The 16660-nt window shown below is 40.3% G+C and overlaps 1 protein-coding gene across 2 annotated transcripts in view; it reads right to left on the minus strand.

Annotated features, from left to right (window-relative positions):
- Positions 1–16660, minus strand: part of LOC145347569 (cAMP-dependent protein kinase catalytic subunit beta) — a 139539-nt gene that overhangs the window by 19912 nt on the left and 102967 nt on the right. For both annotated transcript variants that reach the window (XM_080195112.1, XM_080195111.1), the window contains exons 2-3: positions 11467–11528; positions 6232–6360 (exon numbers count right to left, since the gene is read on the minus strand). In XM_080195112.1, the coding sequence (XP_080051238.1) occupies positions 6232–6360; positions 11467–11528 (191 nt within the window). The remainder of the gene's footprint in view (positions 1–6231; positions 6361–11466; positions 11529–16660) is intronic.

Genomic DNA, 16660 nt, shown 5'->3' on the forward strand with positions numbered 1-16660 from the left:
AGTCTTGTCTAATGAGTTTCAATTTGAAACGAAGTAGTATGAACAGATGACAAAAATGAAAATTTACCAGAATGAAAGGGAGAGGATAGCTTGATCTTGGGATTGGACATAGCTCAGCACAACACTGAGGGCCAAAGGGCCTGTATTGTGCCGTAATGTTCTGTGGTAAAGTTTAAAGGCCACACTTTATTACTTTCTGCTTTCCTGCTGCTGCACAATGTTAAAAACAAGGCTCATCACACTATTCCATTCTAACTTACTCTTTCACAGGGCCTCAACACTGTGGAATTCTTACCTCTCAGTCTTTCCTTCCTTCTATAATCTACAGGCTTTTAAAAACGTGATCCTGGCATCACCTAACCACTGTGTGATGAGTTATCTTGTCTTCTCTACTACTCTTTTCAACTTTGGTTCCTGCATAGTGTCCTGCCCTATGGGCCCTGGCTTTTCACATTTCACCTAAGTTTCTCAATAAAAAAGACAAGATATTAATAACAATATTAAGCAGACAAACATTAACACTAAATATACCAAATGGACAACATGCACACAGCAGTCATTATTAAAGTCTTTTTTAAAAAATCCCTTGTTGGTCACTCTTCACAAAAGTCACTGGAAGTGCTGAACAGTGTCGGCACCTGCCGATTTTGCTGGCGGGAGATACTAAGCAGGAGTCCCAATTCAGCAATCTGTGTTAGAAATTGCCTGCGAGGGAATGGGATTGACTGTGGCTACAAAGCTCCTATATATTGATCCAGTATGTGAAAAAGGGCAAAACTGGATGAGTATGAAAGGATTAATCTTGATTAGAATATCATCCCAGAATGCGTTAATATTTCCTGGCAAGTGGAGGAAAACTAAAACTATATTCATTACAAATATTTATAATAAGCCTGGCTCCTTGGCAAGATTACACATGCAACAGAAAGTTAAGGAAAAAATTCCACTTTTAGTCCAGCTAGAAACCACCGCAGTGAACCTAGCGGTCAGTAGTTGGGATGCTCTACACCAGATCACTAAGTGCCTCTCCTTCTATTTTCCTTCCTTCGTCTCTAGGATGCTAGATAGTGCTAATCAGCCATTGCCGACAGGACAGGGCAAGGATAATGTTAGTAAAATCACTGTTCATTTTCTACAGATATATTTTTCCACTTTAATCCCTCTAGCATTAACAAACCTATTTATAAGAAAGCAAGTTGCATTCGCCTTGATTAACGTGGAAATACTTGGTCTTTCGTTGTACTAGTTTCACCCATGGTCTCCCCTGCTATCTCCCAATTTTGTTGTTGCCGCTAGGCTTAAATAGCACATTGGTGCTGAGATACATATGGAAAATAGTTGCATTTGAGCAAAGTATTTTAAACGCACTGATATAATCAGTGTGTGTATTCCCTTAGCGTATCACCTCAAATTGCACTGGCTAAAATGGCAGGCTTACATCCAGCAGTATGATGAGTAACTGAAAATACCTTTTCCAGACATAATCCAAATTTGCCAGGACAAAAATGTGTGGCTGCACAGTTAGGTGCTTCTCAGCAGAAAAATTTCACACACCCACCACTGCACTGTACTGAAAACAGTGACATCATTCCATTTCCTAAGTCAACCCTCCAGCCTACCTCTCAGAAAGTAACAGTCTCTGTACATAAATTGCAAGTGGAGATTTAGTTCAAGGTCTTGCTGCCACTGTTTGTTTGCAATTAAATGCCGTAATTCCCGATACCTGCTGTGCTTGCAAAGTGAGACACGCCTTTCTGAAATTCCTTGTGTAAATATTCCCGTTGCTTGGATTTCTTTTTTAGTGCCTGTGATTGAGCTGTACAATCTGGTCTCGGAATGTTAAACTCTAATCTGCTCTGTGCACTTTGGTATGCATTCATCATTTAATTGAGGCTACTGCTGTAAATCACACCAAAATATGTAATAAAATGGTCACCAGTATCTGAAAGAGGCATTTTCAGGGAGAATAATTCTTCATCAGTTCTGGCAATTGTCTTAACTTTTAAAACGTAGTAAATCTACTCTGAATATCACTGATTCCTACATGTCACATTTGTATTTTTAATTTCTTCAGACAGCTAGAACCATAAAGACATGCCTCAGATTTGAGATTGCAAATGTCTTTGATCTGCAAAACATAAAATATTTTAAAGGCACCAAACTCATAAAAATCAAGAGCATTCAATATTTGCAAAACAAGATCCTCAAAACACAATCAGTATTTGACCATCTATCCCTGATAAATGCAGTTAATTCCGGTGGAGGTGATTTTATTCAGGAAAGTTTAAAAAACAGTAAATTCCCATTTTAGATACCCCCAGACAAATTTGTTCCACTTTAACATGGTGGATATAATGGGGTTGGTCAGTATTTCTGCTTTGGCACTGTTCTTGCTGGGGCCTAGGTGACACCAAGTGACCCAATCTACACCATTTTGGAGCAAGTACAAGGAAGCCAGTTACTACTTAAAATCTTGCAAAGCAATTTTGTGTGAAGATTATCACTTGCCATCCTCCTCCTGCTTCATGCCTCTTTCCCACTCACTGTTCCCATCACCCACCCTCCCTGATCCACTTGCAGCTTTCGAACTCCCTTTGCTCACTTCCTCCCTCTTCCAAGCACTTGGTCACAGTGAGGACTCGGGGAGGAAAGCAGGCAAGTGGGAGGGTTGGCATTGTCACAAGTCCTCACTCATCCGATGAAGGAGCTTGAGACTCCGAAAGCAAGTGCTGCCAAATAAACCTGCTGGACTTTAACCTGGTGTTGTGAGACTTCTTACTACAAATATACAGCTCATAGTTCATGTGTTTTAACAATAATTATTGTTTCAAGAATTAAAGTGCAACTGTAGAAAATGGGATAGATGCAATTAAAGCAAGATGCAAAAATTATTTGCATCTACAGGGACTACTCTTAAGTATCCTCCGGCGAATTCTCTTCAGAAAATTAGGATTAGGAATCCTTTACAACAAAAAGGCTGGGGCACATTGCCGGAAGAGGTTAACAGCAGGAAAGATAAAGTAATTAAAAAGTCAGGCTTTAGAGATTGCCAGAATGCCACAAGAAATGATAGTTTGAAGGATGAACCCAAGTGTGTTTAATTCAGTCAGAATACAAGAGATTGAGCTACAAAGCAGATGGGGCTTACTTAGCTAAAGAGCTGGAGACATCAAGCCTATAAAGCTTGCAATAATGGCAGTTCTGAGCGATTATTTTGGGAGATAGAGTCTAATGCATTTTAAAGCATTCAGTAAATGATGAAAGACTGTGAAATGCATTCACTTCATCAGATTTTAACTCAGGAATAACTAGCTGAAAGATTATTTTGAGGACAGCCCAGAATAGGCCATCTCATTGTGGGGGTGGGTGGAACTTAGTAGGGTTTTGGGTTTCAATTCATGTTGGTGTTTGCCGAGTTAGTTACAGCTTAGAACTGGCAAGTGCAGTTAGATAGGTCTGCATTGGAAACAATTTAAAAAACATAAGGACATAAGAAATAGGAACAGGAGTAGGCCATCTAGCCCTTCGAGCCTGCCCCGCCATTCAATAAGATCATGGCTGATCTGTCGTGGCTCAGTTCCACATTCCCACCCTCTCCCCATAACCCTTAATCCCCTCGCTTATCAAAAACCCATCAACCCGCATCTTAAAAATATTTAGCGAGGCAGCCTCCACCACTTCAACGGGCAGAGAATTCCAGAGATTCACCACCTTTTGAGTGAAGAAGTTCCTCCTCAACTCCGTTCTAAACTGCCCCCCCTTTATCTTGAGGCTGTGCCCCCTAGTCCTACTGTCCTTTGAGCGGGAAGAGTCTCTCCACCTCTATCCTATCCATCCCATTCATCATCTTATATGTCTCAATGAGATCTCCCCTCATTCTTCTAAACTCTAATGAGTACAAGCCTAGTTTATTCAGCATCTCCTCATAGCTCAACCCCCTCAACTCTGGTATCAGCCTAGTAAACCTCCTCTGCACTCCCTCCAAGGCCAAAATATCCTTGCGTGAGTGCAGCGACCAAAACTGCACACAGTACTCCAGCTGCGGCCTCACCAGTGCCCTATATAGCTGCAGCAAGACCTCCCTACTTTTATATTCAATCCCCCTCGCTATGAAGGCCAGCATCCCATTAGCCTTCCTGACCACCTGCTGCACCTGCAGGCTGGGTTTTTGCGACTCATGCACAAGGACCCCAAGGTCCTTCTGCACCGTCGCATGCTGCAGTTTTTCGCCACGTAAGTAATAGTCCTTCCTACCATTATTCCTACCAAAGTGGACCACCTCGCACTTGCCAACATTAAATTCCATTTGCCAGTTCCTGGCCCATTCGCCCAGCCTATCTAGGTCCTTCTGCAGACTCTCCACACCCTCCGCGCAATTTGCCGTTCCACCAATCTTGGTGTCATCAGCAAATTTCGACACCATACACTCGGTTCCCTCCTCCAGATCATCTATATAAATGGTAAATAGCTGAGGCCCCGGCACCGACCCCTGGGGCACTCCACTAGTCACCAACCGCCAATCCGAATAGCACCCATTGATCCCCACACTCTGCCTCCTATTTGACAGCCAATCCTCTATCCACGCTAACACCCTACCCCCAACTCCATGCCCCCTTACCTTCTGCAATAACTTCTTGTGAGGTACCTTAGCGATCATGCAGAATGCAGATGCGGTGTAATCTCAGTTAGAATCTTGTCTGTACAGTAAGAAGTCTCAACACCAGGTTAAAATCCAACAGGCTTATTTGGTACCACGAGCTTGGGTGAGTCTCATCTGATGAAGGAGCAACACTCCGAAAGCTCGTGACACCAAATAAACCTGTTGGACTTTAACCTGGTGCTGTGAGACTTCTTACTGTGTCCACCCCAATCCAATGCCAGCATCTCCACATCAAAGAACCTTGTGAGGTAGTGGAAGCTGGAAGGTTGACCAGTCTGAAACTTATGGGTAAATGTGTGCCTCACAGTGTCTTATCACAAAAGAAAATAATCAGCTGCGTTAGCTTGGAAGTACTGGAAAGTAACCAGAACAAACACGGCTACAGTCAAGAGATGGTAAATAGTAGCCTTAGCCCGGGAATAGCTGAAGCTAAAGAGAATTCGCCAGAGGATACTTATGAGTGGTTCCTATAGATGCAAATAATTTTTAAGATTTGTGTCTCTTACAAGAGAATTCTTGAGGGTGAATGAAGTGGATGGTACCATGCTGTCGCACAGCACCAGGGATCCAGGTTCAATTCCTGGCTTGGGTAACTATCTGTGTAGAGATTGCATGTTCTCCCCATGTCGGCATGGGTTTCCTCCAGGAAAAGTTTTTTTTTGGTTAAAAAGTGAAATCTTGGTTAAAATGAGGTATTTGAATTTCTTTTCAAAGTCCCTAACTGGGAATCATACTCCTGGATCTAATAATATGACAAAGCATTGCTGTCTTCAGAGACCCACAATGTACCAGCTCTGTGCTCTCCTCCAGGTCGAAGCTGGTTTTCTGTCTGCTGGTTTGTTTCCAAGTGGGGGTGGGGAAAGGATGGGTGTGGGGAGCTAGATTAGTGAAGTTGCAACTTGTAATTTTAACTGTATATTCCACTTGTTTTGGGGTTGTTCTGCTGGGGTGAAGTCCATTCTGTTTCATCGTGGGGCGAATTCCACAATCTTGGGAGACTGAAGCATCAGTTTTTTAAAAATATATAAACACTACTTGTTGAAACAAACCGTAAATTTTACTTGCAAATAATTCAAACAACATTGATTCACAAAGTTAATTCAAAAGTGCTTAGTTTATAAATCTGTAGTTAATTGTTTGATATTGTCATACCACGCATTTAAGACATCTGTGCTGGTTCAAACTTTAAAAGGAAATGGTCTTTGAAGCTTTGCTGTATTTCTGACGCATCTCCAGCTGACCTTTTCAGCATCACTCTGTGGTTAAAGTAGGCAAAAGGCCAAAAGCCAGAACTCTGAAAAGGCACTTCCACATTAACTAATCAGTATCGTTTCTCCTTTGTGAAAATCAGTGGGACACACCAGTTTCAGAAAGGAATACTGTTCAGTACAGCAGGAACACAGCAAAGCTATCATGTTGTTACCTAATTTGGTACAAACAGATCTACAACCACATATCCGTCAGAATGAGTTTTCGCACTGACATGCTCAAAGTTGATGACTAGCATTTTAAAAACAGCCTCAATGTAATGTTATATCTTTATGTTACTCAAGATGGGATTGCATACTCACTTTCTGTTTATCCAGTATTTTCATGGCATAGTACTGGTCTGTGCCTTTATGTTTCACCAACATAACCCTCCCAAAAGAACCCGTTCCAAGTGTTTTTTGCCTTTCAAAATCATCTAGGCCTGCAGTGTTCTGAAAGATGCAAAAGAGCAATTTTAGTTTTTGTCAATGTTGATATCAATCCACGCTGTAATTACCCTTTCACTTCCACGCCACCCAGTCTAGCCCTACTTGCAACTCTCACTAGGGACTGCTTTGTTGATCCTCCAAAACTGTACTGGGGGAGGGGGCAGGAAAACAAAAAATGGAGGGATGGGCAGCAGAGGCAGAGGAACAGAAAAGATAGATGGCCCACACAACTTCACCCAGATCATTACACCGCCACAATTTTCATCACAAGCCGCTCTTGCTCACAAAGTCACTTAATTCCTTGCCAGAATACTTTGCCAGAGTGTGTTGGTGCAGTCTTGATGGGATGAGTAGCCTCCTTCCATACAGTCGGGATTCTATGATTTCTATAATTCAAGGTGCATGAACCTTTACTTTTTCCTAGCATGTTATTCACATATAAACTCTTTCAGTATTGTCATATATGTGTTTCCACAAGGCATCAGAAATGTATCTGATCCGTCTGTGTCTGGTGTTCATAATTAGGAGAGGGGGACCTCATTTAAAATCTACATGCCATCCTAATAGATGCAGCCAGGAATTGGATTGCTACTCTACAGAACAATCAGAAAAGTAGTGTTGCCCTGCACCCAAAAACAGTCCCAAGATGGTCTTCAAAACTTTTCCAATGGTGATCCCATCAGCAAAAAGAAACAATTTCTCCTCTCTAACCCAAGTGCATGAAGGTCTTTTTCACACCCTCGCTACCATCCAGGTTAGTAGAGCTGTGTTGCATCTCTCAGTGCATGCAAAAATTAAAATCTCCTTTATGACAGCTTTACCTTTGAACAAAGAACAAAGAAAATTACAGCACAAGAACGGGCCCTTTGGCCCACCAAACCTGCATCAAACTTTGCTGTATGCTTCTTTGCTTGCCATAGTTGAGTGCATCAGTACTGAAGGCACCTGATATATTATGTATTAAATGCCACAAAGTTCCTTCTACTGCCAGCACTAATATTTTGAGTTTACATTCAGTATTCCTTGAGGTCTACAGGAGATTTTAATTTATTCTATTAGGGAGTAGTTCTGCGCAGTAGACTGTACACTGTGGATCAACATCCATTAAGCAGCAGTGATCCCAAACTCAACTGTAGTGAAGAGAGTTTCATATCAAGTTGGAATTACATGCAGAATTCAAAAATCAGAAAATATAATTCTGATTTATGGTGCAAGCAGTCTCCTTCTCTGGTTTATTACTAGAAGATGACACGTTAGGATACAGAGGACTAACACAAGAAAGCTAAGAGTTGCAAATGTGGCTTGGACTCAGGGCAATGGGAAAAGCAGTCCTGCATTGTTTCAAGATGACAACGTGCAAAATAAATTAACAGTAGTCATAAAGTTATGAACATAGTAAATATCGCTCTTTCTAAACACCTACCTTTGCAAATGGATTTCACCAGCTCTGCATTCAAACTAAACACAAACACCACAAGTAGCAAGGCAGAGGGTATGCAACATTTCATAGAAACCATGAACAAAATACATAAAGAAATGCCGCTACAAGGTGGTGATTAATTATCAATCATGGAATATTTTGATCACCAGTGCTTCAGGCAATACATAAGGACTAAAACAATAAATCAGCAAGTCTAATTTCAACATCGCTTAACTTCAAAAAATCAGTACAAGTGGCTTTCGAACAAATTACAACTCCACAGAAGATTCCAGACCAACATATTTAAATTCTAAAAGGGGCTTGAACCCACATTCACTGTGCTACCGCTAAGCCAAGCCAATTATAGCTATAGTGGTAGTTATTAGCTCACAGTGCCATTCTAATGGGGAAAATATTCAGATTTCTGATCCTAATTGCTTTTGGTCTACTATGCTGCTAGGTCTACTCACTAGGCAAGTGTGGGCATTGATCACAGAACTGGACTTGGCTTTGATGCTCTTATTTTGTGGATCAACCGATGCAAAGTGTGCTTTTGCCTAGGTATACATGAAAAAGTTACTTTAACAAGGCAGCAACTAATACAAGTGGAATCACTCCCCCCTACTCCACTCCCCACAGCCAGTGGAATCGCCCCGCTGCCCCCTCCCCGCCAGTGGAATTGTGCCCCCCCCACCCCACCGCCAGTGGAATCGCACCTCCCCCCCTCACCTCCGCAGCCAGTGAAATCACACCCCAGCAACAATCAACATTGTCAGGGATAGAAGAGGAGGAAAAAAAAGTTCACATTCACGGACTTGATAAATTAAAGTCATGACTCAATATTTGGAATTGGTTCTTTAAAAACCCAGATATTAATAAGAACATATAAACTAGGAGCAGGAGTAGGCCATCTGGCCCCTTCAACCTGCTCCGCCATTCAATAAGATCATAGCTGATCTTTTCCTGGACTCAGCTCCACTTACCTGCCTGTTCACCATAACCCTTAATTCTTTTACTGTTCAAACATTTATCTATCCTTGCCTTAAAAACATTCAATGAGGTAGCCTCAACTGCTTCACTGGGCAGGGAATTCCACAGATTCACAACCCTTTGTGTGAAGAAGTTCCTCCTCAGCTCAGTCCTAATTCTGCTTCCCCTTATTTTGAGGCTACGCCCCTTAGTTCTAGTTTCACCTCCCAGTGGAGACAGTTTCCCTGCTTCTCTTCTCTATACCATTCATAATCTTGTGTTTCTACAAGATCGCTCCTCATTCTTCTGAATTCCAATGAGTATAGCCCCAGTCTACTCAGTCTCTCCTCATAAGCCAACCATCTCAACGCCAGAATCAACCTAGTGAGTCTCCCCTGCACCCTCTCCAGTGCCAGTATATCCTTTCTCACGTAAGGAGACCAAAACTGCACAGTATTCCAGGTGTGGCCTCACCAGCACCTTGTACAGCTGCAACATAATCTCACTGCTTTTAAACTCCATCCCTCTCGCAATAAAAGGACAAAATTCCATTTGCCTTCTTAATTACCTGCTGTACCTGCAAACCAACTCTTTGAGATTCCTGCACAAGGACATCCTGGGCCCTCTGCATAGCAGCATGCTGAAATTTTTTTATCATTTAAATAATAGTCCATTTTGCTGTTACTCCTACCAAAATGGATGACCTTACATTTACCAACATTGTACTCCATGTGCCAGACCCTTGCCCACTCACTTAGACTATCTAAATCCCTTTGCAGACTTTCAGCATCCTCTGTGCATTTTGCTCTTCCACACACCTAAGTGTCATCTGCCAATTTTGATACACTATACTTGATCCTCAACTCCAAATCATCAATGGAAATCGTAAACAATTGCGGTCCTAATACTGATCTGAGGCACACCACTAGTCACTGATCACCAACCAGGAAAACACCTATTTACCCCCACTCTTTGCTTTCTGTTGGTTAACCAATTGTCTAACTATGTTAAAGCATTACCCGTAACATTGTGCAGCTTTATTTTATTTAGCAGTCTTTGGTGCAGCACTTTGTCAAAGGCCTTCTGAAAATCCAGATATACCACATCCACAGGTTCCCCACTGTCCACTGCACATGTAATGTTCTCAAAGGTTTCTACCACATTAGTCAAACATGACCTTCCCTTCATGAATCCATGCTGTGTCTTAATGGGACAACTTATATCCAGATGTTTTGCTATTTCTTCCTTGATGATAGATTCAAGATTTTCCCTACTACGGAAGATAAGCTAACTGGCCGATAATTACCCGCCATTTGTCTATCTCCTTTTTTAAACAGTGGCGTCGTATTTGCTGTTTTCCAATCTGTGGGAACCACCCAGCGAATTTTGGTAAATTATCAATAGGGCATTTGCTATTTCTCCCACCATCTCTTTTAGTACTCTGGGATGCATTCCATCAGGACCAGGAAGCTTGTCTACTTTCAGCCTCATTAACTTGTCCAACACTACTTCTTTCACGATAATGATAGTTTCTAGATTCTCATTTGCCATAGCCTTCCTATCATCAACTTTTGGCACGTTATTTGTGACTCCCACTGTGAAGACCAAAACAAAATACCTGTTCAATGCCTTGGCCATTTTCTCATTTCCAGTTATTACATCCCCCTTCTCATCCTCTAAAGGACGAATGTTTACTTTATCCACTCCTTTTTGTTTTACACATTTGTAGAAACTTTTGCTATCTGTTTTCATATTCTGACCTAGTTTTTTCTCATAATCCATCCTACTTTTCTTAATAGCGTTTTTGTGGCTTTCTGCTGACCTTTAAAGATTTCCCAAAACTCTAGGTTTCCACTAATCTTTGCCACTTTGTATGCATTTTCTTTCAATTTGGTACCTTCTTTTATTTCCTTAGATATCCATGGCCGATTATCTGTTTTTCTTATTACTGGTACATACTTTTGCTGAGCATTGTGAACGATTGCATGATTAGATGTGAGCAAATGCCCTGACAAATCTGCTTGTATCGTACCCAAAGTAGAACTTAAACAGCTGTAAATTCCGATCCTGTTATTAACACAGGCCAATTGTTCAACTGAAGAAACAAAAGTAAAAACCTGGCCATATTTTTGGTACTGATTTTAGTGGGTCACACAAGACAGGTCCCAAGGCCAATCCAGCTGCTGGGATATGTAACAAATACAATGGACACACAATTTTTAATTCATTTGCTCAAGATGAAGAATGCACCTGATGATTGATGCTAGGGAAACAAGTGTTTGGTGTGAGCATAAATCACTTACAGGCAAGCTTATAGATAGTACTGTTGCTAGTTGCACCTAAACTTGACCCTGTCACTTTGCTTTAGTCTTAGTGGAAAACTCCTTCCTGCATCAGTGCAATATTTTCCATTATCTGCACTGCTGTCTCTTTATCCGGTGAGCAGAACTGCTTATTAAATGGCAGGGATGACAGATAAGAGGGCTGAGATTGCCCCAAACTCATTTCATGTGTGAAGTGAGCTACTGCCAGAGATATCTTCACCCAAACATGATTGGAGAATGATTTGATCTCATGTCTTAAAGTGGAAGAATAATGAATAACACTGAAAGACCCAATTCTCTCTCATTTCCCTCTCCCCTACAAGAATGGTCTTCGAGGCTATCTGCACATTATCTTTCTGCATCAGTGATCTACAAGCATAGTAATTCAACACATACCTGTGGTGGACTTTCCCATTTTCTTAAGAAATCTTCTTTGGCTTTGGCTAAGAACTCTTTCACTATGAAACAAAGACAGACATGTGGTTAAAACAAAATACTGGATCGGTGAGAAGCATGGTTTATGAAGACGACATTAATTATATTATCAAGTGTATAAGTAGCACATCATTGCAAAAAATAAATATTTAAAATCAAACCTGCTTAAAGATTACAAGACATGTAAAACTACTTATACACAAGATATCAAACTACATTTTCCAATATTTCTGTTGCACAAATTTTAAGCTTCTCAGTGGAATATTTTAATCAGAACTTGTAGCAATTGCTACTAGTTTGCAACACACAACTTAAAAAAAAGTAAAACAAAACCCAAAGCAGCAGCTAGGCAAGCAAGTTTTAATGTTAACAGCTACAAAGCAAATGGATTGGAAATGCAAAATGACCACAGGCAAAGACACACAATAGCTATGAAACAATGCAAACCAAAGCTGCTCATAGTCACAGAAGGCTGAATTTTTGAGTTCTTTAAAATATTTGAAAAAAAAGGTCAACTGGACCTCCAACTGATCTGTTCAAACTCTGAAGCTGTCAACCAAATCACCATTTGGAAATGATCTGTTTTGTCAAGAATCCTTACTTTTTGCTTATACCGATTTCCTGCAAGAAAATTACTTTTATAATGATGACAATAAATATTTAGTGGAATATGTATTGGTGCACTTTTTTTTCTTGAGCGTGTATTTCCAACATCAGAAGTTTACATGCTAATAATGAGATCCTAAACTTTTCCAAAAGTAGCTGGAATCATTTTCAAATATTAATAGTGCATAAATGCATCATGTAAATGAAAAACTGTTTTATGCTTCTCAATATCATTGCTTGTCTTCCATTTAATTCTAATTGCTATTATTTTCAAAAGACATTTCATTTCAAACTAATTGCGTCCTGTGCCACAATTTGAATCCCCCCCCCCCGCCCCCCCCCGAAAAAATTGACTTTCTGTGACTTTGGGCTTCTTATGAAATAACGCGCATACCAAAGGTCTCTACAGTTCATCAAGGGTTTTCAGGACAATTCACCCCAAGTAACCAAAGGGATGAGATGACGAGAAGAAAAGGAGAGAAAAAAGTTCATGAATTTAACCAGAGTAGAAAGGATGAATTACAAATACAACATATAGTACATTTCACACTACCAAAATTAAGACCATCATTTAAACTTTATCTACACTTAAATTAGTAAAATCACCATAGCCAGCAAGGGAGTGGAAAAAAAGTTCATGAACGTAACATGAATAGGCAGAGAATAGAAGGATATGGACCACAGAGGCAAAAACTTTAGAAGGTTGTGTTTCGAAGGCACAGGCTTGGTTGGCTGGAGGGCCTGCTCCTGTACTGTACCGTTCTTTATCCATAGCCAGAGCAGAATTATTGAATACAATTCAACCTTCCCTAACTCGAGTTAATTAATTTCCGATGAAAATATAGTCCCTGAAAGGGGACTCCTAGTTTTTAAGGGCTTTCTGCTTTTGGTTTTCTGCCCAGGGTAACAACCACCTCCAACTTATGAGTGGCTGGATTGCATGTTGACTGGCTAATTCAATTAGCTCTCATTTAGCCAACAGCTGTCTTTGCTGCAAGGCGGAGGAATGAACCAGTTGCACTCCGAGGAAAGGAGAACCTGTGCTGCTGAAAAGTATCTGATCATGAACATTTCAGGCTAGAAAATTTGCATGCCCCACGTGTTCAAACCTGCAATTGCAAGGATGTGACACAAGGTAGAATGGCCTCAAATCTGAATTGGAAGAACAATGGGAAGAAGTGGCCAGGTCGGTTAGAATACAAGTCATGTCTAGGTTACAAACTTACAGCTCTCCTGCCTCACTTATCAGCCAGCTCTCAGAAGTTCCACCTAAAGGGGTGAACCAAATAAAGATGGCTCCACAAAGTTAATTCCCAGAAGAACATTTTTTCCACTCCTGCACTAAACAAATTACAAATGGAACTCCAGAAAAATAGCACCTGCACAAATAAACACAAAAATAAGATAACTTATACAACACCAAACACAAGACTTTTGCAGGGTACTTTCACAGCAGATTTAGCAGCAGAAGCAGACCGATACTTTACTTTAATTCACAGCGGTACAACAAATTTGAAATAGTTGTGTTGCATTTTCAATTTTTACATGCTGATCAAGGCAAAAGCGTGCATTTGCCTATGTTTCATTTTCTTTAACTTATCAAGCATAAATCTATATTGGGTTCAGCGCAGGTTTTTTTCCTAACAAATAAGGAGTAGCCACTTAGGACTGAACTGAAATATTGCTGAAAAAGGAGAGACATGGCTCTTCATTTTGTACTCATCAGAACAGACACAAGAATACCAAATCTCAGAGGGAACAACAATTTACACTGCAGAAGTTGATCGGCAAATGGATTCATTGATTGAGCGGTCACCACGGAGAATGCACCAGTGGACAGTTATCCACATGCTTTCATTTAAGTAAAAAGGTAGGCTTATTCTGGTCACCTGTGCTTTTGTTTAATTCGAAAAAGGCATGTGAATATATCTAACCGCTCAAGTGTGACCGAGCAGCAATGCAGCCTGATGACTGTGTCAACCAATGTCAACTTACTTTTTAAAAAAAATTTAAACAAAAGCTTGGGGGAATAATTGTTCCCTGGATGTTTTCTCCTCGGCAAAACTTGCCAACCAATTAGTATCCTTTTCTCATACAGTATAAATTGTTGTTCCTTTTGAAATCTGGTATTCTTACATACGTCCTGATGTGTGCAAGACAAAAGCTTTAACAGCATGTCTCTTTTTTTCAGGAATACTCAAATTCAAAGTTTTCATTCCATCAACTCTTCCTCCAAACAATGCACCACAGCTGCAAATGTGGTGAGACTGTTTCGATAAGTGGAAGGATGCAAACATCAACTGCACTGAAATTTAAATAATCACTGTAAAAAAAAAATGAAGGCACAATTGACTCAAGGTCTAACAATGAAAAGGTATATTTTTAAAAATATATAAAACTAAGCAACATAGTACACCAGCTGAAATAGAAATACATTCATTACACTGTATTAGAACATTTCAGATAAAATATCAAAATCTTTGAATAGAAGTTTATGTATTTTGGGTCTGTGCATTTTAATAACCTGTCATTACCATTCATCACTTTCTTTTGTACCATTTTTCATAGGGAAAACCCAGACACTGAGTAAATTACCTGTAGAGTTGATGGCAAGTCAAATTAAATTCATTGGCTGAGTTGCGTGTTGAATTTTATGTAATTATCTGATTGCTTAATCAGGCTACCTGAGATGATCTTGCATTAAGAAAGCTTGGATATCCCTTGGGGCTGCTTGGTAAGCTATTCAAACATTTTTCCACTGGGTTTTCTGAACACACTCATCATTACAACACTGGTTAGGCTCTGATGAAGCTGGCATCCTCTGAAAATGGATGTTCAGCATTTGATTTCACACAATCTGATAACAGCAGAGTTGCTCAGTCAAGATGCATTTGTGCAAGCATCTTGCAGTGACAATATTAAGCAACAGAAGATTTTGGAGGCGTTACAATTTGAAGTGAAAACTTTTCTTGATGTTTTAAGCCTTTAGTCAACCAGCCAATACCGAAACTTGCATTTGCTCAGAGCCCAGTAACATGAAGCTATTGACAAAATACTGACAATTCCACTTGAATAAGTTTCGTTTTGATAAGGTTTAGAAATTATTCTTGCGCTTCATGTTAGCGGTTTACTTGATCATTTATATTTCTGACAACTTAGCCTCTTAGTCTTTCCATGGAAGTAAAGTCATAAGTTACAGTTACCTAACTAAATGATAGGTTAGTAAATTCACAGGTTTGGCTCTTTATGCACATTCTTTGAATGACATTATTCAATTATTCCTAATTCCCTTCTCTTCTCAAAGGAATCCATGCCCCCCCGCCCCTCAAGAATATACCCATTTTCCTTTTCAAGGCGACAACTGTATCTGCTTCCACCATCCTTTCAAATCATTGCTACATTAAAAAAAACACCTCATTTCTCCTGTAGATCCTTTAAAACTGTGTCCTTTGGTGACTGACTCTCTGGCCATTGGAAACGCATGCAAGATGTTTTTTATTTAGCAGAACCCATCACGATTATGTATCTCCAATATATCGTTAAAGAAAATATCTTTATAAGTTGTGCAGGTTAGGTTCATTGGCCATGATGAATTGCTCCTTAATGTCAGTGGGATTAGCAGGGTAAATACAAGGGGTTATGGGGATAGGGTCTGGCTAGGATTAGTGTCGGTGCAGACTCGATGGGCTGAACGGCCTTCTTCCACATTGCAGAGACTCTGATTCTCAGTTAAATTTAATGAAGTGGCCATATTTGAAAGCTGCTAATAGAGGACAGACAAACACCTTTAAATCAGGAATGCTTTCATAGAATAGAATCCCTATAGTGCACAAAGAGGCCCATCAGGTCTGCAATGACCACAATCCCACCCAGGCCCTACCCCCATATCCCTACACATTTACCCGCTAATCCCTCTAACCTACACATCCCACAACTCCAAGGAACAATTTTTAGCATGGCCAATCAACCTAACCCGCACATCTTTGGACTGTGAGGGGAAACCAGAACACCTGGAGGAAACCCACACAGACACGAAGAGAATGTGCAAACTCCACACAGACAGTGACTCAAGTCAGGAATTGAACCCAGGTCCCTGGAGCTGCGAAGCAGCAGTGCTAACCACTGTGCTACTGTGCCAACCAAAAACAGAATGCAAACCCCAAACCAGGAATGAAAACTCAACATCTCTTCACAGCTTTCAACAGTCCACTTACTTTCATATTCATGCACTTTATAGAGTTACTAAATCACAGTGAAGATTGGTGTGCTTTAAAAAGTCATTAGAATTTCCAGTGACTGACTGGGAGGATCACACAAGATTTCAACTTTTAAGACTTTTATTGTAACAAACAAACTAAAAGCCACATTGCTTAAATACAATTCAGTAGGTAACTTATACTATTGAAAGTTTTCCCCGATTAACTTTTAACATACCTGGCAATCCTAATCCAGGGGTATACTTTATCGCTTAAGTAGACATTTTATTCTCTTGGAATTCGTCCAATGTTGTTTTGTGCTCCTGATGGCCTGTTTCATTATTTCTACCCCC

This window comes from Carcharhinus amblyrhynchos, chromosome 9, assembly GCF_965287045.1.
Source record: "Carcharhinus amblyrhynchos chromosome 9, sCarAmb.v2.hapA, whole genome shotgun sequence".
Classification (NCBI taxonomy): domain Eukaryota; kingdom Metazoa; phylum Chordata; class Chondrichthyes; order Carcharhiniformes; family Carcharhinidae; genus Carcharhinus; species Carcharhinus amblyrhynchos.